General features: G+C 41.6%; 1 protein-coding gene across 1 annotated transcript in view; it reads left to right on the plus strand.

Annotated features, from left to right (window-relative positions):
• Nucleotides 1-27,212, plus strand: part of OSBPL10 (oxysterol binding protein like 10) — an 86,369-nt gene that overhangs the window by 7,244 nt on the left and 51,913 nt on the right. Inside the window, exons 3-4 of the mRNA XM_081932314.1 lie at nt 19,087-19,262; nt 19,959-20,038. Of these exons, the coding sequence (XP_081788440.1) occupies nt 19,087-19,262; nt 19,959-20,038 (256 nt within the window). The remainder of the gene's footprint in view (nt 1-19,086; nt 19,263-19,958; nt 20,039-27,212) is intronic.

Raw genomic sequence — 27,212 nt, forward strand, 5'->3', positions numbered from 1 at the left:
GTACAACAGGTACTTCTTAACTTATAGCAGTTCCTTTAGTGACTATTCAAAGTTACGACAACACTGAAAAAAGTGGCAGGGCAATTTTTCACACTTATGACCATTATACATCTCCATGGTCATGTGATTTTACCTTCGAATGCTTGATAACTTACTCATATTTATGATGGTCGCAGTGTCCTGGGATCACCTTTTACAACCTTCTAACAAGCAAAGTCAATGGGGAAAACGAATCCACTTCTTTAACAACATGTTACTAATTTAACAGCTGCAGTAATTCACTTAACAAATGAAGTTGTACAATGGGGCAAAATTCACTTAACAAATTTCTCATAAATTTTGGGCATAATTGTGATCGTAAGTTGATGATTACCTGTCATGGTATTATTCTAGTATTAAGTTAAAGAGTTGATTTTGGATGAAAGTTAGGCAAAAATGTTATATCACTGCTGACTGTGGAGGCTCTTCGCAAAGCAACTCTTGGCCACTATAGCAACAGAATATAGGACACTTCTGTATTTATATCATTCTGTTTCCCTGAATGTTTTCTTCTGGTATTTATAAGAAGATAAAAACTGTTCTGCTGGATCAGGACCAGCCCTTACATTAGTCTAGCATTTTGTTTTTTTGCCATGGCTGCTTCAGTTTAAGTAAATTTTAAGTGGTGCTCAATAGCTATTGCATACATACTTAAATTGCAGTGCATTTGACATTTGATTGATCAATTCGAAGACATCCAGACTTTTATGTAGGAACTCAAGATGGTGCAAAAAGTGCTCCTTCCTTCTATTTTTACAAATGTGTTATTTATTTGTACTTGATAGCCACAATAAATTTGGCAGGTAAGCGAAAGAGTGACTGGCCCAAAGTTATCTTGCAAGCTCTCACTGCTGAAGGAGGGTTTATTATTTTGCTCCTAGTCCAATTCAGTACAGTAGCTATTAATGTTCCTCTAAGTAACTAGTTATTTTTCTCTGATTACTGTTTCTACTAATATTTCTAGAAGAAATGTTAAGCTTATGAATCTTCAGTTTTAAATTTTCTTCAGGTTTCCTTTGAAAAATTGGTGTCACATTGGCTACTTCCAGTCCTCTAGCTCTGAACCTGATTTGAAATGGGTGAGCTAAAATAGAAAATGACTTAGAAAATTCTGTAGATGCTATGTGGTTTATTGATTTAGTTTGTTTTGATTCAGCACTGGAGGCAATGTATGCCACATTTACATAATAGAGTCCAAAGGTATCTGTGAAGTTTTGCAAAAAAAAGTCAAAATTTTAGCTTTAAGGAGATGAGAAAATTTAGAACACATATTGGAAAATTTATATCGAGAGAAAAAAAACAGTATTTCATCTACTTTGAGCAAGCCACTGAATTTAGTGAGTTACTCAATTGTCAAAAGCGGTGAAAAAAATATCCTTTCAACACTTTCTGCTTAACTAGGAAAAAGAAACAAAAATTCTTATATAATTTCCATTTATTTTATACTGTTAATTTCTACAGCACAGCCTTCTGAATATTTAGTAAAAATACTGCAGTATTCAGTTAATTAATTGTTGAACATAGCTTGTATAATAAAGGGAAAGAATATTTTTCTAGAGGTGGCTGACTAGATTCTCCTGGGATACTTGCAAGGAGGAAGGGAGAGACAAAGAGATTGTTTATTTATTTGCATATTTATGTATTTACAACTGCATGATTTCACAGCTGATTCATATAAAAATCATAAAACATTTTAATTTATTTATTATATTATTTATATGACTGGATGGCTAACTGTAGAGAAAAATATACAATAAAAATAGGCACTCCAGATACACAACCCATATGCCTGAATGGTTAACTAAAACAGCACACCTCATAAAAACTGCAGAATGTAACAGGTACCTCAGACCACAAAGCCCAAAAGAACAGCCATATTTTTGCTGTGGAGAAAGGGATAGAAGTGATTTGTCTCCCAGGTAGTCCTTTACTTATGACAGGGGTGTCCAAACTTGGAAACTTTAAGACTTGTGGACTTCAACTCCCAGAATTCCCAAGCCAGCATGGCTGGCTGGGGAATTCTGGGAGTTGAAGTCCACAAGTCTTAAAGTTCCCAAGTTTGAACACCCCTGACTTATGATTATTCATTTAATACCAGTTCAAAGTTATGACAGTACTGAAAAAATACTTATGAAATATTCTCAAAGTTACAACTGTCCCCGTCCCCCCCCCCCCCTCACAATTACATGATCACAGTTTGGATGCTTGACAGTTGGCTGCTTTACAATGGTTCTTGAAGTTGTGTGATTGTGATTTGTGATCTTCCCAGCCAGCTTCTAGTGGGAGAAGCTGGATTCACTTAGTGGCCATGGTAAAAAACGGCTGTAAAATTAGGTATGATCACCTGATGACTTGGTTAAGAATAGCATTTCTTAGTGACTGAAATTATGGCCCTGGTTGTGGTAATAAATTTAAGGATTTCCGTACTTTCTGCTTTCATTCCTATCTTAGCTTTCCTCTATCCAAAGACCTGATGATGCTGTGTCATCATCAAATAATGTTCTGTGGTTTTTCAGAAACTTCTGAAGCTGAATTGCGATCTTCAATTCCAGAAATATTGTCCATTCTTATTATAGAGAAAAAAATTAGCAACTTGATATCCTTAAGAAATTTTATGGGGGTTGTGCTTTTTAAAGTTACAACTGTAGCATATATCTTCATTAGGCATTTTTAGATTGTATTGATTCAGTGGGATGGATTTATGCATATGTCTGTTTGTTGGTTTTATGGAGCTGTTCACCGATTTGCCCTTGCTCTATTCAATATTTTCATTTTTCTACAGCAAGTGGCTATCAGCCTTCTCAGTTAAACTAACTAGGAGACATCACTAAATGAGCTAGCTGCTCATAGTCACTTGTTGAGATGAAGGGTGTGTGTGTGTGTCTATATAAATTGAATAAATAAGTACATAAGTAAGTAAATGCATACTAATTTTTATTGAAAGATTACATTAAAATAATGTTACAGATCTGGAAGTGCAGACTTCCTGGCTGCCACTTTTAACTGCTTGATCCATTAGGGAGGGTCCTTTCTAAGTTTCCTTCTCTGACTGTTCAGCTACTGGGGGCTCCTGCCTCTCTTGCCTGATTGTTTCTTAGGCAGCATCTCTTTGCCTCCTTCCCCAAGGCCATCCACATATTCAGTTAGAGTCACAGATTTATAACCAGACTCTGGACTGGAAACTAAGAAAAGACAAGACTTACTACTTAGATGGGCAACCACTGGGGAATTCCAAGGTTGTAAACTGGATTGAAAAGTAAAAAAAAAAAAATCTGCAAGATGGCAATGGTAAACCATTTCCATACTGCTAACAAATAAACCAAATTAATGTACCAGTATAGTCCTCAGGAGTGGGACTTGATTGAAGAATATGTGATTTATAAACTATCATGGAGTTCTTAAAGAACAAACTCCTTTAAAACAGCAGTTTTTCATCAATTAATTAATCACCAAGACTTTACAGGGCTTTCAATTTAAAGGTGAAAAGATCCTTTGGGTTGCATGGGATGGAGATGTTGCCCCTCCGGTAACTTCTGATGAGTAAACTTGCTTTTTTTCTGGGAAAAATCATAAGCTCTCTGATACTGGAAAAAGGCACATGGTAGAACTTTCTTCAGGAAAATAATTATTGTATTCTCTGAAATTACTGTTATAATAAAGTGTGCTGTACTTCATAGAAATAGTGTGACATATTTACCTTAGTAGCAGTTATTAATAGTATTCTGATAATTTTTAATATTCAAATATATACTTTTAATTCCTCATCTAATAATAATGAAAAAACATATCAAAGAAAGGTAAATATATTAATTGTGTTTATATCACAAAGAATGACAGTTTATATAATTTATTCTGGATTTATCCATGAAGAAAGATTGGCAAGAACTCATACAAACTTAAACAATGCAAGATATAAATGGGGGAAAAAACAGGCTTGTTCTGCAATTATTCTGTGTAAATATCGAAAATTGATTAGACTATCCTAATCTATCTACCAGTTTATATGATCAACAGCACTGTGGAGTATATAGTAAATATTGACATAGATGTTTACTTTCTTCACTTAGTAGATAATATAAATATTTATATTTATTCCCAGCTTAGTCATGTGGGTGATTTTGCAACTCTCTTATTTCAATGAATTTTTGGGATATGAAAAATGTTTTCCTAGATAAAGATAAATACTTTCTTTAGTTTAAAAATGAGAAATTTGGTAGTTTTGGAATATTTTAATATTAATTTATCTAATAGCTCACAAAAGATGAGCTGTGAATTAATATATTTAAATATTGTTATTAAGGCTGTGTACAGTATGTTTATTTGGAAGTAAATAATTAGGGATAATAGATAGAGGGGGTTTGTGGTCAAAACAAAAAGGTTTCCTGTGGGAACCAAAGACATTCCAAAAGGTGCTGGGAAGAGGAGGAATGGAGTAATCAGGCAACTGTCCAGCACCTCTATTGGACAATGTGATTGATGACTTGGGGAAAGGGGGAACTTTCACTTTTTAATTAGGTGAAAACCATGGGAACTTTCAGCGTCAGTTTTCACCAGTTGTGCCAATATGACCATTATCCAATAAATTGTTCTTTGAGGAATCTACCTGCCTCGGAATTCTGCTTTCTACGAATGCATTACTTGGAATGCTGACACACAGTTGAATTTTCCGAGGCTGATATTGTATATGCTAAACATTGAATTGGCTTCAAATCTAGAATAATATCTAGCATAAACCCATATTAGAAAACATGAATAGTTAATACTAAATTGGCAGCAGGATCTGAACTGAAGTTTAGAGAGAGAGATGGACTGGTATTCTAGCTTCCTGGTGTAGCACATTTGCCAATTGTTTCAAAAGAGAAACTATTTCTGTTTGCTTTTAAAGAATGGTAGGGGGGGGGGAATCTCTGGTGAACTCTTTGAAAAGACCTTCAACTTTTGGTATTCAGATATATTTGAACTACAGCTCTTATCATGAATGAAGGTGAATATATGTGTCCCAGGATAATGTTGCAGGGTCCAATCTGGGTTGGTCACTGGGACCAAAGGTTTTGTCTTCCGAGCTTTGGACTTGTGCTGGAACCCGGAACCTCTGATGCCGGTGACAGAGCCAGATTGGATCCTGCTACAGATCTTTTATTTGCTGGGGTGGGGTTGGAAGAGATGCCAAGAAAGGTCTTGTTGGGAAAGGCTTTAAACTTCTGTATGCTATTTAAGTTCCTTTTGCCATGTTTCCAAGTTATAACAAAGTCATTTTAAAATCACCTAATATTTTCCTTTGCCTCTTTTGTGTTAATTGTTTAGTGATGCCAGCATAGCATGAGGTTTTTTTTCAGTCAAAAGTAATGTAATCCCAGGTTGACAACATCTAGGCTACTGACTATTAGGGACCTATTGACATTGGTTGTTCAAGAGTACAATCTTTGCAATTGGTAAGTGGTTTGTACCACCAAATCTGTAATGTTTCAATTACCATATGTTCTGAGCACCTTTAGAATCCAAAATCCTATTAAATCCTTGGCCCTCAGTTTTTTCATTGTAGATTTTACATTTCATCCAGTCCCAGCAAGTGAAGTCTTAATAAACTCTACATATCTATCTATACAGTCTTGACATGGGATTTAAAGATAAAATCCATTCTATATCCGTTTTTAAAATATCCAATTCATGTAACAGAAGTTAATAACTCAAAAGAAACACCACCAAAAGGTGAAATAGCTGATGTGAGCTTGAGGGGTAACATATCACATTATGGATGATTTTGGAATAATGTAGCTATCACGTGGATGGAATTCTTTTTTGGAAAGTCAGGTGCAAACAATATAGCTATTGACAAAGAACCCTATTTTTTACTGAAAGGTTTACTGCATATCTATGGGGGGCTGTGAAATCTGTTTAGAAATGTATTTATTAACTCTTTATCTCAGATTTTGATTCCAGACATTCTTGGCTTTACTTTTGGTATTTGCAGCTTATTTCCCCTTCAAGCACTCTCAGATTATGAATTGTGAGCTATTTAGATATTAAGGCATTAAATTACGTATAAGGGCCAAATTTACAATAGCCTGATATTTAATACACAACGAACAAGAAAAGCAGACCTTATCCTAATAATCATATTAATTTGACATATAACATATATAACAATAAGCATTCATGAATGTAATTACATTTTTAATCTAGAGAAGTGCATTGAAATAAACTTTCTGGTTTGTAGAATTTAAGTTCTTAAGTTGTTTCATCCTGTACTTAATCATTCATGCAACAACTTTGGTATATGTGAGGGCTTCTTAGGGTAGTAGTAGTAGTAGTAGTAGTAGTAGTAGTAGTAGTAGCAGTAATAACAATAACAACAACAACAACAACAAAATAACAGAGATGGATGGGACCTGGTAGGTTATCTAGTCCAACCCTCTGCCCAAGCAGCAAACCCTATACTGGCAGATGTCTAGTCTCTTTTTGAAAGCTTCCAGTAGTGAAGCTCCCACAACTTCTGAAGGCAGGCTGTTCCATTGCTTGATTGTTCTCACCGTGAGAAAATTCCTCCTTATTTCTAGGTTGAATCTCTTCGTGATCAGTTGCCATCCATTATTCTTGCCTGGCCTTCAGGTGCTTTATGGGTTTAGATTTCCCAACTGAAACCCTGGCTCTGCTGCTGTTCAATATTTTTATCATAACAGGTAGTCTTTAACTTACAACTATAGCTGGCACTGGAACTTCCTTTACTAAATGAGACAGTCATTAAGTGAATTGGGCCCAATTTTTTGCCATGGTTGTTAAGTGAGTCAAATGGTCATTAAGCAAATCCCCTATTGATTGTGTTGTTGGAAGCCAGCTTGGCAGTTTGCAAAAGGAGATCCCATGACCCTGAGATGCTGCAATCTTTTGTTTATTTCACATTTCTACATTGCCCATCTTCCTCAAGCCAAGAGAGTTGTCAAGTGCCCAAATTTTGATCAAGCGATTGTGGGAACACTGTGACAGGTGTGTAAGGACTGGTCGTAAGCCACTTTTGTTAGAAGTGCTGTAACTTTGAACGGTTCCTAAGCGAAAGGTTGTAAGCTGGGGACTACCTGTATTGTGGATGTGCCTCATTACGCAGCAACAGATTTATAGGAGAAACAATTGGAAATGTTGGTTGCCCCAGCCAGACAGAATTCTCTACACATTTAGGTGATACTATTAAATCAAAGACAATTCTTAGAATTATTTTAATTCATTTAGCTTCTCATTTACCATTTATAATAGATATTTTTGGGGGTGGGAGAACTAATTGCAAGAGAACCTGATTCTGAGTTGTCCTTGATTTTTAATTTTGCATTTATGGCTTGCAGTTATTAAGAATAAATCACTCTAAACAATTCCATAGGTGTAGGAGGTGTTTTGATTTTCCGCTCAAATATAGAACAGTAGCTTAGAACTAGTCCCAATTACATCTCAGAAAAGGGCCTTCTAACTGAGCAGCAAAACTAATTGATCAAGGATAAATATAAAACTAGCAATATGAAAAACCTATTAGATAAGAACTGTCTGTATATAGCTTTGTTTTCCTGTAGGATCAGCGGAAGGGGCTACAGCAGGGTTTAGTCACAGCTTGATTGGTCCAGAGACTGAGGGATTTTTCTTTAAGTATCCTCCTATCCCTCTTGGCTCCCAGTTTCCATCAGTCTTTGTTCCAAGCACTCGCTGTGGCTCCAGTGAGGTACCTTTTATTCTAATTAAAAGAAAATGTGAGCAATTGGATTCAAACTTAAATTACAAAAAAAAAAAAAGAAAGAAAAGAGAATTTAATACAACAATAGACTGCAGCCACGGGGATTAGCCCCTGAGAAGGGAGGGCTTTGGCCCTAACCCAGGCCACTCGAGAACTGCCCGGTCCCTGGGAGCACAGGGGTGGCACGTTCGCAGCAGTCTTGGCGTGTCAGGCTCGGCGGGCCGCAGATCAGAGGACCGCATAATTCCAGGAACCGCTTGAAGTGGCTGCTGGAGCCTTGCCGTGGCTTGCAAGAGAAGCGCCGGAGGGTGTGCCTGACGAAGCGGTGCAGCCCCTTCAAGGAAGAGCGAATTTACCGCAGGAGCCCTAGAGGCTCGGCTCGTCGCGAGGCCACAACCTCAGAGCCATTGAAAGCGCGGAGCTCTCCTTATCTGCTCCACAAGGCGCGGCGGCCATTTTGGTGTGACCTCGTGGGCGGTGGCCATTTTGTCAAGCCTGCGGCCTATATCGGGGCCACTAACCGAGGCCCACAGGCCTGATCCACCTCTCCAGCGTCAAGTCGGAGACTGCTCTTAGCTGCAACTGAAGGGATCCCCCACAACGAACAGCAGCTTAACACATTACTGGCACGTGAGTGGGGCAATGGCCGCCTTAGCCCCTGATCCCTCACATGCCCAGGGCGATCTGGCAGAGGAGACCCAGGGCAGATTGAGGCCTAGGGCAGTGGCGTCCAGGCCCACAGCTGACCAACGTCCCTCCACTGCTTCGGCAATCCACTCGTGGACTTGTTTGCCAGCCCAACCAATGCCCAGTTACCCAGATATTTCACCCGCTATCTGGCATACACCGTGGAGAGCATGGACGTCCTCAGAAGCCCGTGGCCACCAGGCCTCCTTTATGCCTTTTCCCCCCATTCCTCTCATCCAGGGGACTCTGAGGAAAATAGTGTTAGAGGGGGCTCACGTCATCCTGGTAGCCCCGTTCTGGCTGAGGCGTCCCTGGTTTGCAGACCTAGTCCAGCTATCCATATCTCCCCCATGGAGGATTCCCGGAGAGGAGGCTGTTCTGTGCCAGGGGGTCCTGATCCATCCGGAGCCCCAGTGGCTCCAGCTGACCGCCTGGCACTTGAGTGGTGCCACCTAAGGGATGCGAATCTGTCAGCCAAGGTCATTTGAACCATCGAGGCCGCTAGGTGACCTTCGACCACACAAATTTACAACTCTACGTGGTCGACTTTCGCTTCTTGGTGCAAGAAGTCGCATATTTCCCTGGCCAATGCCTCAGTTGCCTAGGTCCTCGAGTTCCTTCAGCATGGCCTGGATCGGGGTCTCTCCCATAACACCTTGGGGAGACAGGCAGCGGTTCTCTCTTTAGTTTTAGCTGGGGAGGGCAGTTGGTCTTTAGCTCAGTCCCCTTTAGCTAAGCGATTCCTGAAAGAAGTGGCGAACCTGTGTCCACCCCCGGTACACAGATTCCCCACCTGGGATCTCTCCTTGGTTCTTAGGGCTCTCACAGGGGTCCCCTTCGAGCCATTGAGGACAGTCCACCTTCGATTCTTAACTCTGAAGGTGGTTTTCCTCATCGTCATAGCCTCGGCTAGAAGGATCTCCCAAGTTGGGGGCGCTGTCATCCAAGGAGGACTTGTGTCAATTTCACCAGGACAGAGTGGTCCTCAGGCTCGATGCGACCTTTCTCCCGAAGGTCAATTCTCTTTTCTATAGATCACAGGAGGCATCCTTTCCAATTTCTGTCCATCCCCCCCTCACGAGAGGAAGATTATTTGGCACCGACTGGACGTCCGTTGCGCCTTGTGCATCTATCTGAAGCACATGTCCCCCATCAGGTGTTCGGAGGCGCTGTTTCTTTCATTCCAACCCAGCACTCTGGGCGCCAGGGTCTCTTCTGCTACCATAGGGAGATGGTTGAGACAGGTCATCGGAGAGGCCTATGAGGCTTTGCACCAGGTTCCACCACAGGGAATTACGGCCCATTCCACTAGAAGCGCAGCTACCACCGCCACGTGGGCCACCAGGGCACCCTTAGAGGATATCAGTAGGGTGGCCACTTGGGCCTCTCCATCTCCCTTCGTCCGACATTACCATCTGGATCGCTTCACTTCAACTTTGGCCGTAGGGTCTGCCAACTGGTGGCGACCTCCCCTCCCCTGGGGCCATCTTCCCACCCTGGGACTTAGCTTGGGTATGTCCCTGCTGTAGCCCTTTCCGCCGATCCTACAGGAAAAAGAACGTTGGTCCTTACCTGAACGTTTCTTTTCTGTAGGGGGGCGCTACATTCCACCCATGGCATTGACTGTGGGGTTCGGGGCGGTCGGGAATCTGTCTGTTTGTATGCTGTGGTTTTCCTTACATAATGCTCGCAGTTTTTCCATTTGACCTCGTGAAACTGGGAGCCGAGAGGGATAGGAGGATACTTAAAGAAAAAATCCCTCAGTCTCTGGACCAATCAGGCTGTGACTAAACCCTGCTGTAGCCCCTCCCACCTCCCTACAGAAAAGAAACGTTCAGGTAAGGACCAACGTTCTTTATGCAATTAATTTGCAGGCCTTTAGGCTTTTTAAAACGAACTCCAAATTTGTGTCCTCTTTGTATGTCTTTGCTATGAAATTTTATTCTTCTAGGATAAAACACTATATTTGTGCTAGAAAAAACTTTTAATATAGTTACATTTGATAACTAATTAGAACACTGCATGGATTTGGGTATGCAAGTGTTAAGTTTCCATTGGTCTGTGCCCATGTTGTTAATGATGACAAGCTGCTCTACCTGCTGAAAACAACACATGCCTCATTTTAGAGCAGGGATGTTAAACTCAAGGCCCAGGGCCCATAGGGTACTTAGATCTGGCCTGAGGGGCCACCCTGTAAACAGCAAAGGATTGGGTAGTGGTGCTTCTGCCAGCAAAAATGGAGCTCGAGAGCCCGTTTTCATTGGCAGAGCACTTGGGCCACCACAGGTGCCCAGGACATAAGTGATGTCAAGCTGGCCATGTCCCCTGCCCATGCCCCCCACCAGGGTCAAACACAACTCAGTGAAATTGAGTTTGACACTTCTGTTTTAGAGGATGTATGCACAGGCTTCACTCACTTCAGTGTAGGCTCCATATACTCTAGTGGAGCATATAAGCATGTTTAGCAAACCTAGCAGAGAAATATAATATTAAGATGCTTCTCTGGTAAGCTAGGTCCTTCATCAGGATTAAATTTACTTAGAACTATCTCTAATAATAGCGTCAGCCTCTGTTTCGCTATTTGTTTCAACTGCCATTGAAAAGGGGAGGGGGGCCCTGGTGTTTGAGAGGGGAAGCTTTAGTACAGGAGAGATTGTAGAGTGGGAGTTTTGGTCTCACCATCTACTGTGCATGCTGGAGATTAGCGCTTGGTGTTGGTCAAGGCCAACCGTCCGCATACCTACCTGATGATGCTCCTTGAAGATGGAACTCACATGACACCTAAGGGATTTATAGATTGGACAGTGGGATGAGGGTTGCCAGGGGGAGGGGGTTGGTCACGTATTGATATGTATGATTTCGTGCGCTTATGCCTCAGATCTTGCTTTGCTTAGCTACTATTTTTTCATAACCAGTAAAAGTACTCTTAATTCTGCAAAATGGAGTTGTGGTTTCTTTCTTGGTTACTGAGGGAAGCCAGCTTGACAAATAGTAAGATTAGCTAGTATAGTGAACTCTTTCAAAATTGGAATGCTGAGTGGGAGTTAATTCTAGTGTTTGATTATAATTATTCTAACATTGATACTATATTGGCTGAACTAAGCCTTTATCAGTATTTTAGCTTCAAGTACTGTAGGTTATATATTTATTGACAACTTTTGTCTTCTGTATATAAAACAACAATAATAGTAACACTTTGATTCCATGGTTCAGAAATCTGAATTCCAACTAAAATTGGAAAGCTTTGAAGGCATAGTAAAATTTAAATCAGATTTGTTGAACTTAGAGAAAGTTAAGGGAACATTTATGGTAACTGAATAATATTAATATTTTGTTTTCTTCACCCAAAACAATTTGTGTGTGTGTGTGTGTGTGTGTGTGTGTGTATGTTGTGTGACCCAGGAGGCTTCCCTTTTCTGTCCTTCAGCTCACTCCAGGAGACCATCCAGGCAGAAAACCATATTTTTAATGTTCCCTTTGTTACATTTGTGTTGTATTTGTGCTGATAAATAAATAAAGGGAGACTGGTATAGCTCTATTTCAAGCTATTTAGCTCTCATCAGCTAGCCATACCCTTACTGGGCAATATTAAAAATATATCTGATGAGAGCTAAATAGCTTGAAATAGATCTAATAGATCCTCCCCACACGTCCTGCACTTACCTGCTTCCAAAATAGGCTGTGTGGGACTCCTGGGAGGGGCAAGATGGGGTGGGCAGGGCCAGCCAGGAGTGGGATTTGGGGGTTCTCAGAACTGCACAGAATCTTAGCTAGAGGTTTTCCAGTGTGTGATGCAGGAGGGGTTACTTGTGGATATTCTCAAAGCCTGATTGATCCAAAGACTGAAGGTAATTTTTAAATATGCATCTCCCTTACTTCGACTCCCCAGTTTCCTCTCAGTCTTTGGTCCAAGGACTATTAATTTGGCTCCATTCAAGGAAATAATTGAATTTGACTAATTGGCTTGCTAAACAAAATTTCAAGCTGAATGAGCTGCTGGCAATAAAGAACCATTGAAATGCTGGCTCCTGGTGGGATCAGAGTGCCAGTTTGGCACTTGTCTCCTACCCCTGTGACCACGTGGAGCTCTGTCTGATCCCTGTATATATGGGGGTGACAGGCTCTGTCTTCGCAGCTCTGCAGAAGTGGCTGCATTGGTGAGGCGAACTCAGTGCAGCTGCAAGCTCAAGCGACTACTTTGGTGAGATGAGGTTCGGTGTGGCCAAAGCGCACCGCACTGCGATCTGCTTGAGCGGTGGCCATTTTAACAGCGAGAAGTCACCCACGAGGCAGCGGCCATTTTGGAAGCCTTGGCGCCTGTGTCTGATGACCCTGCATTGTAGCCACTGATCGGGGCCGGCAGGAACTAATTGGACCACCGACAGCAGCCTTCATGTCTCCTGTTGCCTCAACACCAGCTGGTGGTGGTGCAGCACCCAGAGCAGCCCTGGTTAAGCCGTGAGTAATAGTGGGGATGGTAGCTGCCAGGCCCTATGCCAGGCTGGTCTCACTGGAGGCCCACCATACTACGGGGGTGGGGAAGAGTGACCCCAGACTTTACACAAGAGCAGTGGCCTCCAAAACTTCAACTGCCCAGCGCCTATCTAGAGCTGCTGTGCGTGATGAACAGCGCAGGCAGCGGGAACTGGAAAAGAGGATTGCCAGGGCTGAGAGGCAGGTCCAAGCCACCAGGCCCAGCCCTCTACATAGTCCAGGTCCCCAGTTAGGCCTAGCTCACAACAGTCTGGATCTCCACCCAGAGGCTTCAGTCCTTCCTCACCTTTCATCTCTCCAGCCAGACCTCGCAGGCAGTCCAGACAGGAGATCTCACCATCTCCTTCTCTATCTCCTAGAGCTATCAGGGACATGATGGGGTACATCCAAGATTTCCTGCCCCCAGCTGGTCTTGCCCCTTAGGGGCCTAACCTACCAGAGCCCACAGAGGAAGACCTTGATGACCTGGAGTTTTTACCGGAAAGCATCCGGAGGCTTATTTCATCAGCAATTACTAAGGGCATTGCCACGGGCTTCAGCCAACAAGGGGACAGACCTCATGGGGATAGGGGGTCCCAGACAGGATCCCATGTCAGACACTCTAGCACCAAGGCCCTGACACGAGAGGCCTCCAGGCCTACTTCACTGTCTATGGTCAGCGAAGGTTCTGTTTTGGGGAAGGAGGCCCAACATGAAATGGAACTGTCTGAGGACGAGGAAGCCCTTCCTCCTGATCCTCCAGCCTTTCCCAGACTTTTCACCCCTTCTACGTTTAAGCCACTCTTACACAAGGCCTGGAGAACCATTAAGTTAGGGGGAGGAACCCCAGAGACCCCTAAGCCTCGGGATCCAAACTAAGCTATGCTCTCAAATACCTCAACTGATAAGGTAGAAGTCCCAGTACCTCCATTGTTTTTAGAAGTTTTGAAGAAGCAGTGGACACGCCCCCCCCAGTGTTTCCCAACCTGGGCAGTAATGATCGCTGCTTCTACAATATGGAGCAGGGTTTTTCCCAAGCTCTACAGGTCCCTGCTGTAGATGCACCAGTGGCGGCATTAGCCACCTCTTCCACCTTGGTGTCGGGTGATGTAGCCGACAAACTAAAACCTGAAGACAAGAGGGCAGAACTTACCTTGCATAAGATTTTCCAGGCCTCCACAATAAAGTCAGCTGCAGTGGCGTCTTATTTTAACCGCACCAAGGTATTGTGGTTGCGCCAATTACAAGATCGGATTCTGGCCCATACCACTGCCTCTTACAGGGCGTTACAAAAATAATTGCTGCCATGCAGTTTTCCACAGACACTACCTTAGATTCTATTAAGTACGCATCCCAGGACCTTGCCTCATCTGTGGCCTCCTGGTGCCTTCTTTGGCTGCGCAACTGGCAGGCAAACAATAAGTCCAAGTGGCACGTGGCATCTGCCCCTTACTCTGGCACTTCTCTCTTTGGTGAATCCCTAGACCCTATTCTCATTGAGAACAAGGAGAAGAAAAAAGTCCTGCCCACCAATCCTAAGAAAACAGAAACACACCTGGCTCCATACTATCGTAGGCCCGTGTACAGGCTCCCGAGCTGGATTACCAGCACCTGATACTTCCCCTATAGATTGGACAAGCAGAACTTTCGTTCTTACTACCAGGACAGGAATAGATTTCAAGGTCAGGGTCTGACCAGGCAACCTTTTTGTGAGGGTGGGGGTGGGGAAGGGGGGGCGGCCGCCCCTTCCACAAGCGGAAATTACTCCAACCCAAAACTCCCCATAGGTGGCTGCCTGGCTCTATTTGCAGAACAATGGGACTTGATCACAACAGATGCCTGGGCCAGGACAATAGTGAGAGACTGCCTCCGGTTGGAGTTTCTCTCCCTTCCCCTGAATCTCTTCAGGACCTTTCCCCTGTTGAGAAACCCAGAACGGTGCCTCCTGATGGATCTAGCCATCACTTCCGGTTTGCTCGGAGGGTAGTTTTAAGCGCTCCGAAGGCTTCAGGGAAGCCTCCGGACGGTCCCTGAAGCCTCTGGAGGGTCTCCGGGGGGGGCAGGGGAGGCTCTTTTCGTCCTCACCAGGCTCCTATAAAGCCTCTGGAGCCTGGGGAGGGCGAAAAAAGCATGTAAAAAGGGGGGGGATCGCGCGTTGTGCGTGCATGTGCACTGGGGAGTTGCACATTGCATTATGGGTGTGGCACGCCCGCAGACGACCCCCCTGCGCTCCCCCCACTTGTGGCACGCGAGCCAAAAAAGGTTCGCCATCGCTGGCCTAGCACTTGAACGGAGCCTCCTGAGGAATGCAAATTCGCTACCATCGAGGCTTCTAGGCACTCGTTGACCATGAGATCTATAATTCCACATGGTCGGTATTAGTCAGAGGGTGTTCCTCCTTCAACATATCACCAACTACTGCCTCTGTTTCCCAAGTCCTTAACTTCCTACAGGATGGCCTAGACAAGGGCCTGTCCCTTAATATCCTTTGGTGACAGGTGATGGCACTGGCCCCAGTGCTCGTCGGGGAAAGTACCACCCCTCTGTCACAACTCTCAAACTTCAAGAGATTCCTATGGGGAGTGGCAAACCTGCATCTGCCCATAGTCCATAGGTTCCCCACGTGAGACCTTCCCTTGGTTCTTAGAACCTTGACGGGTTCCCCCTTCGAGCCCTTAAGGACAATCCATCTCAAGTTTCTGTCCCTGAAGTTTACATTCCTGGTTGCTGTAACTTCCACCAGGCACATCTCGGAACTGGGGCACTGTCATCAAAGGGAGACCTATGCGTATTCCACCAGAGTAGGGTGGTCCTTCAGTTGGATCCAACGTTCCTCCCAAAGGTTAATTCTACCTTCCATAGGGTGCAGGAGGTCATACTCCCAAACTTTTGCCCGGAGCCTTCCCACGAGAGGGAGCGCCTTAGGCACCGACTAGACGTCAGTGTGGCCCTCTGTATTTATCTTCTGACACACGGCAGCATTCCGTAAATCTGAGGCACTATTTATCTCATTCCAACCTGCCACCATGGGGTGAGTGTCTCCTCTACGACTATTGGCAGGTGGCTGAGACAGTCCATCGTCACAGCATACAAAGCTTCAGATCAGACTCCTCCTTCGGGGACCACAGCCCACTCCATGCAGAGCGCTGTGACCATTGTGGCATCGGCCACCAGAGTCCCATTCGAGGACATCTGCAGGGCAGCCATGTGGACAATCCCAATGTCCTTCATTTGCCACTATCGGCTGGATGCCTTCGCATCCGCTGAAGTGTCCTTTGGACACAGAGCCCTTCAACAGGTGGTGGCCACCCCACTTCCTACATCTTAGCTCTTCCCACCCTAGGCACTCTAGGTTGGGTACGTGCCACAAGTAGCCCCTCCCGCATCACACACTGGAAAATGAATGTTGGGCCTTACCTGAACGTTGCTTTTTAGTGTATTGTGGGAGGGGCTACATCCCTCCCTACTTAGAGGTAGTCAGTCAGGTGGAGGGCTAGGGTGGCCTGGTTGTCTTTTATGTCATTGCAGTATTCGGCATTCGTGACCTTGAGGAAACTGGCGAGTTGGGAGGAAGAGGCGTATTAAAGAATTCCCCTCAGTCTTTGAACCAATCAGGCTTTGAGAATACCCACGAGTAACTCCTCCCGCATCACACTGAAAAGCAACATTCAGGTAAGGACTGACATTTGTTCTCCTGTACTCCTGTGAACTCCCAGCAGCCCCCCCCCATTCCATAAATAAGTTTAGATTTTCTGTGTTTTGTAAACTTGTACCAGGTTCAGACATAGATTTAAGACAAGCTGGAATAGTTTGGATCAGGGGTTCCCAAACTATAGATTGTAATTATTTGGAGGAATCCCAAATGGAGTTGAAAATTTTAAATGATTTGTACAGGCAGAGCCATATTTTTTGTATATGAGAGGAACTGGACATTGTAGGGGTTGTAGGGTAGAAGTGCTGCAAAGCTAGGCCCAAAGGCAGTAAAGCAAAGCCTGGGAGCAAAGTTAAAAGATTTAAGGGCAGGACTGAGGGTGGCAAGACAGGAAGATCCAGGAAACAGAAGGGACCTCAGCAAGCTACTACTTTCCTCTGGCTTTTGAGAACATATGAATGTGGATATTTGAAGATGAATGCTTCCTGGATAAGGAAGTATTTTAATACTTATTATCTGAGTGAAAATGATACGATTTTTGTATGTGGGTATATGTGGGTATGTTGCCATTTGATAAAAGTCTGTAGAGATTCTCGGTCTTCCTGGTCATGGTTGTCCCAAAGGTGCTTTTTCAGGAGGCAACTGGAAAAATTACCAGCTGTCTGCAGGAATATAAATCCTTCCGTTCCCCATTATCCTGTCAGAACTGAAGAAGCTTCTTGGAGGAGAAGTGAAACATCTTCAAAGAAAATAAAATCCAATTGTTTCCTGAAAAATCCCCTTTGGGTTATTTGTTAATGTCTGAAACTCTCAGCAACTTAAGAAGAAAACATTGGGACTTGATTAGTCTTTAGTAAGATATCAAATTGAGAATAAATTGAAATATTTAATTTCTGATGTATCTTTTTGAGTAGCAATAAGTGGTATAATGCTTATAGTTGATGAAGAAAAATGCATTTATATAATCCTAATTTGCTGTTTAGAAAAGTTAAGGATTTTATTAAAATCAGTTTTTCAATTTGATTAACTCATCCTGATAAATTTAATTTTTTAAATAATGAAAATTATTATGATTTCCAGTTTTGATATGCCGGGATCCACTCTTACAGCTTGTATTTGTTGAATAAGGTACAAGGTAAAATGCTGATTTTTTCCTAACAAAGCTGTGTTTCAATATGCCTCATATTTGATTTAATTTATTTTCAAGAAAATGTGTAAAAATGAGGAGAGGGTCACTATAAAAAGAGGAACCAAAATTTTTTCCTATTTGAAAAATAGGAAATTTATTTTTTGTTTAATATTTTGGTTTCAAAACAGTAGTGAAGTTAAAATTTAAAGAGTACATTCTAAAACAAGTTGCACCTCACCTTCATTTTATTTTTAATCAAAGCAATTATAACCAGTTAATTTCAGTGGAAACTAACTACAACAACTGCAAGCCATTCAATTATTTGTTTGAATTGGAATTCTGAGATATTAAAATGTTTGAAGCAAAAGGTAAGCTCATTTGTGATAATGAAATTTTCATTATGTTTGTGCTGCAGATTTCATCAGCACAAAAATGACTGACTTGGCTGAAGTTGCCAGTTACCGGTAACTTTTGGTTTCTGAAAATTTGCCACTATCAAAAAGTATTATAAACTCAGTGTAATACAGTTAGTCCTCAAGTTATAACCTCATCTGAGCCCAAAATTTATGTTACTAAATGAAACATTTGTGAAGTGACTTTGCTCCATTTTATGACTTTTCTTGCCATAGTTTTTAGGTGATTCATTGCATTTGTTAAAATAGTGACATGGTTATTAAGGGAATCTGACTTCCCCATTGACTTCGATTGTCAGAAGGTTGCAAAAGCTGAACACATGATCCCAGAACACTGCAACCTTCATAAATATGAACCAGTTGCCAAACATTTGAATTTTGATCACATGACCATGGGGATGTTGCAATAGTCGTAAGTGTGAAAAACGGAATCTTTCGTTGGGGTGGGAACCTTGACAGAAAAGAAACCTCTTTTTTCTTTGGGGGGTGTTACTTGGAACCCTGACACATAAGTTACTTCTTTCAGTGCCATAACTTTGAATGGTCACTAAATGAACTATTGTAAGCCAAGAACTACTTGTATATACGAGACCTTTGAGTTTTCAATGCAATGGTTTACAGTTTTAATTTATTTTCTGTTTGAATAGTCTTGTGCCCCTTTAATTTCAAAAGATAGAGACCACCATCTATCAATTGTACAGTACTTTAATCTTAAAACAGTACCTTGTATTTTAGATATTAAATCGTTCCAGTGAGTAATCTCAAGATGACTTTGCCATTTCTAGATATTTCAAGAATATTTTTATTTTTCAGTCTTAAATTTCTTACTGAAAAATGGCAAATATTAATTTGTCAATGATATATATGAAATGTCTACATTTATTACATGTATTGGTTTTAGATTTTTATTTTTCTGGGTTTCAAAATAAATTCTCCTTAGAAAAATAACTTATATATCTTTATTTTCTTTAATTAACAGGTATTTTATATTGGATTTTGAGACTGGAATTCTACAGTACTTTGTAAATGAGCAGAGTAAAAACCAGAAGCCTCGAGGAATCTTATCTTTAGCTGGGGCTATAGTTTCTCTCAGTGATGAAGCTCCAAACATGTTGGTGGTATATTCTGCTAATGGAGAAATGTATAAACTGAGAGGTATAGTATTCTTTAGGGTGTAGTTCCCTTAACACAGTATGATCCTCCAACTATATTAATTGTGGTAAACACTTTTGCTTGAAAGTTTGGATTAAAACTTTCAAGGCTGAAAAAGTTATTGAATAGCAGTAGCAATAGCACTTAGACTTATATACCGCTTCATACTGCTTTTACAGTCCTCTCTAAGCAGTTTACAGTCAGCATATTGCCCCCAACAATCTCCTCATTTTACCCACCTTGGAAGGATGGAAGGCTGAGTCAACCTTGAGCTGGTGAGATTTGAACTGCAGAACTGCAGCTAGCAGTCACTGAAGTAACCTGCAGTACTGAACTACTGCGCCATCTCAGCTCATTGAAAGTTTATTGATTTAATTAAATTGGGAAAAGTAAGAAGAATATATTATAGAATAGAATTCCCTGAATTGTACATTTCATATTGTGGGGCATGTTTGTTTACAGGAAGATAAGACTTCTTAATTTATCAATATGTATTTAAATTGTAAGTAAATATTTTGATATATTGGGATTAATTTATATACCTCAGATTTAAAAGCGAGATAGACAAATTTTCACTCATCAGAAAACCTTAATTTTAGCACACGGCATTTGAGAACATGGGGCATTTTCAGAGCAACAAATGACTTTTAATATGTTTTAAATTATGATACAGATTATTTCATGTATGTTTATTTCTAGCTGGTGATACAAAGGAGAGACAGTACTGGGTGACCCAACTTCGTTCTTGTGCCAAGTACCACACTGAAAATAATTTGAAGGTAAAAATTACTGGACGAGAAAGTTGCATGACGTTAGGGCACAAGTAAAAGTTGTAATAATAAAACCCGATTAAATGGTTAAATCTGCAGGGCTTCAATATTAATGTTCCACAGAATAAAAATGCTATAAAGAGATAACTACCAAGTTTTAATATCAGTATTTAATGGGCTGGTAACTTGTAACTAATAGGGGAACAATCCCTGTAAAATTGTGGAGATAATTATACATATAATCAATTAAGGAGTGGAAGATTATATATATACATACATGGCTGGACTGGAGGACTTCCTTGGTCCCTTCCAGTCTCTTCTCTTCTATATATGATATACCTATATATGAAACAGACATTACGATCTCCGGAACTTTTAAAATATATTGCTCACTGAGCTTTTGTTAGCCACTGCTAACATCGTCAGAGTGTAAAAGCCGTTAAAGAGATACCTGCCTTTATACAATATTAATCAATTTGGCCATTGTGCACGTGATAGGCCCATCCACCTGCCTCCCACCTGTGATTAGCTTTGTTGTTTTTACATCAGGCATGTTAATCAATGTGCCTATTCCTTCCTCCCTTGTTGAACATAGCTTAGGCTGTACCTCCCCAGGAAATAATGCTGAGCTGTCTGATGTTGATCTAACAGCATTCTCTCTGGCTTCCTCCCACACCTCCTCCCTCTTCTTCTCTACTGCAGGCACATCTGATATATTAGCCAGCTTCATTTGTGGTTTTGCCTGTGATCTTGTAACTGGCTCAGCTCGTTCCTCATTGTTCATATCTATTATAGCTTGAGGTAATTCTGTCAGGCTCCTCAGCATTCAACCTGGACTGTCTATGTCTTCGTAGTGCATATCTGCATGTCCAAAGGGGTGTGTGTGTTGTCGATCTCTACTCCCAGATAGGTTGGTCTCTGCTCATCCTGCTGGATCTTTCTTGGTGCCTCAATGCCTGGTAAGCAGGTAGCAGGTTGATGTGTCTGTTGATGGAGTTATTGTTGGAAAACCAGGCTTCTTTGAGTATATGTCCCCCTTTTGTTACATCATGGGCAACAACTTCTGCCTCTTGAAAGTTGAATGTATGACTGTGCTCTTTCATATGTGTCCAGATCTGAGAGTGCTGTTCTTTATGGCGGACAGACAGTTCATGTTTATGCACTCTGGTCTATAGCCGCTTAGCTGTTTCCCCTACATAGTTACTTGCACAATTGTTGCAGTTAATGTGGTAAACCACTGAGGATGCCTCCTTTTGGGCCAACTCTTCTTTTGGATGCATCACTCTCATTCTCAGATCTGGTTTATGTGCCACCTTGACCCTGTGTGTTGAAAGGATACATGCAGCAATTTTGGATAACCTCACCCCCCCCATATATATGGGAGCACCCTCCACATGGATGTTCCATTTGCATCCTCAATGGGCTGTCGGGCCCTGGTTGTGATACACGGTCGGATGAAGTCTGTGGAATAACCATTATGCATGCAGATCTGATAAAGATGTGCCTGCTCCTTTGCCTCAAGCTATAATAGATATAAACAATGAGGAACGAGCTGGGCCAGTTACAAGATTACAGGCAAAACCACAAATGAAGCTGGCTAATATATTAGATGTGCCTGCAAGACAGAAGAAGAGGGAGGAGGTGTGGGAGGAAGCCAGAGAGAATGCTGTTAAATCAACATCAGACAGCTCAGCATTATTTCCTGGGGAGGAAAAGCCCAAGCTGTGTTTGATAAGGGAGGAAGGAATCGGCACATTGATTAACATGCCTGATGTAAAAACAACAAACAACAAAGGTAATCACAGGTGGGAGGCAGGTAGATGGGCCTATCACGCGTGCAATGGCCAAATTGATTAACATTGTATAAAGGCAGGTATCTCTTTAATGGCTTTTACACTCTGACGATGTTAGCAATGGCTAAAAAAAGCTCAATGAGCAATATATTTTAAAAGTTCCGGACATCGTAATGTCTGTTGCTTTTATAATTACACCTGGAACTCGCATTTTTAGGACAATTATTTGTATGTATGTATGTATGTATGTATGTATGTATGTATGTATGTACACACACACACACACACACACTTACACCACTAAAGTATTGATGTATGAAATAAGATATTCCATTTTTTTATTTTAAAATTCTTGTTAATCCACATTATCAACATTAATTTTACACCTCCTCTTCAGTTGATTATATCACTGAGCTTCAGAACGAGTTTTTTTTCCAAGTGAAATCTTTTCAAGTCTGTGAAGTAGTTTAAAAGTTTCAGAGCCTACCAATATGTCAGATCCAAACTAAGAAATCAACCAATATTATAACTGGAAGGGATCTGAAGACTTTTTTGGCAACCTAAATTTTCTTTGCAATTATTCAAAATCTTTAAAAACTCTACAGATCTGAAACTTTTTTTTCTTTTTCTGTGTAGGTATCCCCAAACTCCTCACCCTCTTTTCACTGCCTTTTTAAAATTAGGATTTCCAAAATAATTAATTTCTTTTGAGAACTGGGGACAAGCTACCATCATCCCAGAATATTCTCTGTAGGCCTGGTTGCCTTTGAAGCAAGTAAAGTAACTGAATGTTGGCTAAAATTAGAATCAAATATTTCAAAGCAGTCAAATAATTGCACTGTTGAAATTCTATTGCTCTTTGCTAATAGGAATTAGGGGGTAATAATCATTCAGAATTCTTCTGCCCTCCAATTTCTCATGGGAAGTTATCAATAAAAACTCATTAACTGTGCTATCATGCCACATTTTGATCTTTTATAAAAAAGATATATAGAACTTTTTATGACATATGCAAATCCACAATAACTCTTTAGAATGAGGCATGGGATGAGATAGGATATTTGTGTCTGATGCTTCCCTTCGTTGCAGTTCAATGCATGCCAAAATTAATGATATTGGGTGATATTGACTACTTTAGTGTATTCGGTAATCCCTTATAAATAACTTGTTAGACATTCACATCACCAAACATGATGTGGTTTATTTGTTTCGATTTAGCATGATATTCAGCTCTCATATAGTTTTACATTACTGGATGAGTTAACTAGCCACAGAGCCAGAAATAACAAATGATGGATATTAAAACGTATGAATACAGCCTGTATGCTGGCAATCCATACCATCTCTCATTCATGTGGTAGTCCCAAAAGTGCTTTTTCAGGAGGCAACTGGACTTTCTTGTTTTTTATTTGAAGACATTTTCTCAGACAAGAAGCTTCTTCAGTTCTGACTGGTTGATGGGGAATGAAAAGATTTATATTCCTTGCAGACAGCTGGTCATTTGCATTCTTTTAGAGGGTTGTTAAAGCACTTGGGGGTTTATCTGTATCCTCAGGATCACCTCAGGCATTCCATAGACAACGAGTCTTTTTAGGGAGTTGCTTTCCTTGGGTTTCCAAGAACTTGTCTACTGCAGTCATCTTCCAGCTTATCATTCCTTCTCTTCAGTGTTTTATGGCCAAGCTGACATTTTTAGCTTTCCAAGAAAGTATGTTTGGGCTATAGGCTTTTAGCTCAATCTTCAAAATTGATAGGATTAATCATCAACCCAGGTCTCCATTACTTATTTTCTTCAAAGAGCAGTACCACCATAGCTTGGACAGAAAGAATCCATGTTATTAATTCTTAATTCTTCCCTTCCTCCATACTCTTTGTAAGTTTTCAAAAAATATGCAACGCCAGTAGATTGCTTGTTAATATCTCTGTTTACAATAATTTTTTTCCTATCAATATCTTAATTTTATTTAGCAGTGGGGCTTCATTTTTAATCTGAAGTTTCATAACAGTTAAAGAAACACCTTCAAATAGAACAGATAGCGTGTTTAAATATATGTATGCAACATCTACAGAAACTTGAGATTCTGTATTTTGTTTATCTTGATGTTAAAACTAATTATTGTTGTCTGCCCTATTCAGTGAATCCAATGAATATGGAAGAATGCTTTCCATTCAGATTCCTAGGAAAATAAATATGGAGAAAAAGTATTTATTTATTTTTCCCATTACATTCATTTAACAGAAACTTAGTTGTTAATATTTTCCTCAGGAAACATGGGCTAGATATAACAAATGTAACATGATTTATTAAAGGAGTTCAATTATTTATATTCAGGCTATAAAACTATCTACTTAAAATAAATATAGATTTTTGGTAAATGTGAAAAGATTGTGCCAATTTATTGCAGGAACAGAGAGAGTACTTCTTGGATACAGCTTGAAGCATCCTGAGAAAGGCTTTCAGGTCATATTTCTGAAATACAAGATTTGTTGTAGTTTGCCACAAATTTGCAACAGACAATTTAATTGGATATTCAATCTACAGATAATCTTCAACTTACAACCAATTACAATAACACTGAAAAAAGTAACATGACCGTTTTCACACTTATGACCATTGCAGCATCCCCATGTATTTATTGTGATCAAAATTTGGGTGCCTGGCAATGTATTTATGATTTGTATAATGTATTGACATGTATTTATGACAGTTGCATTGTCCAGGAGTTATGTGATCACCATTTGTAATGTTCCCAGTTGGCTTCCAACAAGCAAAGTCAATGGGTGATACCAAATTTGCTTTAAAACTGCAGTGATTTGCTTAAAAGCTGTGGCAAAATAGTTGTAAGCAAAATAGGAGTGATGGCCATTTGGATGTGGGTATTTGTCATCGTATCACTATGAGAGGGGGAGTTCCAGGGTCTCCCTCCCCAAAAGGCCATTGTTGAATCTAGCAGTGTTGGTGAATTACTGACCTGTCTTCAATCTATCCATTATTGGAAAGGTGGTTGAGTTGGTGACGTTAGATCAGTTCCACAACACTATAAATAAATATCCTGCATTCTATATGGATACAATATTGCTAATTCTCTTAGATAATCTTTTTCAGGATTTGGATGGAACTAATACACCCTTATCCCCTCTCCCCCAGCTCTTATTAGACTTTCCAGAAGCTTTTGGTATCGTCAAAGTAATATGTTATTGGATTATCAGCAGCATTGAGTTTTGTTTTGCCATTTCATTTTCAGTGCAAGGTGCTAATGAGAGGCTGGCTCAATGGCCCCATGTGTGGGATGCCCTAGGGATCATTCCTCTCTTTCCTGCTCTTTAACATCTATATGAGATCACTGGGAGAAGTCGTCAGTATACTGATGGTATCCAATGCACATTTCTGCCCCAGGCTGCAAGAAGGATGCTATTATATTCTTTCCCAGCACTTGGAGGCTGCCAGAGTCTAACTGAAAACTCAACTCTAGAAAATTGGAATGGGTTTCGATATAATGGGCATTGGTCACCATTACAATTGTTCCTTGACAGGCAAGCACTTCCCATGACGGAACTTGTTCATAACTTGGGGATCTTTCTGAATCATGTCTGTTTTTGGAATAGTAAGCTATGGCCACAGGGGCCTATATATAGCTTTAATTAATTATTTGCAATCCTGCCTAGGGCAGATAGATCTGGCTAAAATAACTCATGCACTTATCATTACCTAGTTGGCCTTCTATTATGCACTGTACTTGGGGCTAAAGACTAGGTTTGTGATAGCGAACCTGTGGCATGCATGCCACAGGTGATATGCGGAGCCCACTCTGCGGGCCTTTGAGCTGTCACTCCACTCAGCTCCACTGCGCATTTGCACGCACCTCCCATTGGCCAGCTGATTTTTGGGCCTCTGCTGCACATTAGTGGGGGGTGGCGCATGTGGGAGACATGTGCACATGTGCCAGGGGCAGGGATGGCACTCTCCCCATGCCCCATTTTGGGTCCCAGGAGGCTGCAGGGAGGCCTGCTAGGCCCAAAATGGGGTGGGAGAGGGGTTGTGCACGCATGCATGGGGGGCAGGGGAGTGTGGAGGGGCCATGCGCAGGGGGGATGGAGTGCATGGGGGTGTTGTTGCATACGCATTGCATTATGGGCATGGGCACACATGCACATGCTTTCGGCACATGAGGACAAAATGGTTAGCCATCACTGGAATAGGTGGGAGTTACAATTAGTTCAAAATGCAGCAGTCAACATACTTTATGATTTTGAATATTGGAATCATATAGCACAGTGATGGCGAACCTATGGCACATGTGCCACAGGTGGTATGCAGAGCCATTTGTTAGAGCACGCGAGGCGCTGCCCTGTCAGCTGGCCAGCGCACATGTGTAGCTGGCCAGCTGAGTTCACCCTTTTTTAAAGCCATTTTTCACCCTCCCCAGGCTCCAGAGGCTTTATAGGAGCCTGGAGAGGGCGAAAAGAGCCCCCCCCCCCGTCCTCTCCGGAGGCTTCATGAGCTTCCGTGAAGCCTCTGGAGCGTAAAAAACCAGCCCTATGGGCAAACCCATAAATTCGGGAATGTCATTCCGGTTTGCTTGGAGGGTCGTTTTGAGCGCTCTGAAGGCTTCGGGGACCGTCCGGAGGCTTCCCTGAAGCCTTCGGAACGCTTAAAATGACCCTCCGAGCAAACCGGAAGTCACTGGAGCCTGGGGAGGGCGAAAAAAGCATGTAAAAATGGGAGGGAGCACCTGTAGTGCATGCATGAGCACTGGGGGGTCGTGCATTGCATTATGGGTGAGGCATGCCCGCACACGATCCCCCTGCGCTCCCCCACTTATGGCACGCGATCCAAAAAAGGTTCGCCATAGCTGATAAAGCATATGTTTTGTAGACTTTGTAGCAGCTGCTGATTGATTTATGTGTGCAATTCAAGGAATTGGTTTTAACCTACTGTATAATTCCGTCCGTCCGTCTGTCCGTCCATCTCTATCTATCTATCTATCTATCTATCTATCTATCTATCTATCTATCTATCTATCTATCTATCATCTATCTATCATCTATCTATCATCTATCTATCTATCTATCACTATCCAACTCAATTAATGAGCCTGGGTGGCTTATATTTCAAAAATATACTACAATTAAAATAGTAAAATAGTAAAAACAATAAAATAATTCAAAATCAACAAACACAGCAGCTGTTATTTGGCCAGTTAACAATAAAGTCAGAAAACAGGGTCATTGACCATTCAGTGCCCCAGGCTTGGGAGCATAGCCATTTTTAGAGCCTCATAAAATCTAATTGGGGTCATCCTAATCCCCTAGAGGAGGAAAATCCACAGAGTACAGGGCAGTGGTGGGTTTCAATTTTTTTTACTACCTATTACTACCTATTCTGTGGG

The sequence above is a fragment of the Natrix helvetica genome (genome assembly GCF_964273705.1).
Source record: "Natrix helvetica genome assembly, chromosome: Z".
NCBI classification, from domain to species: Eukaryota; Metazoa; Chordata; class Lepidosauria; order Squamata; family Natricidae; genus Natrix; species Natrix helvetica.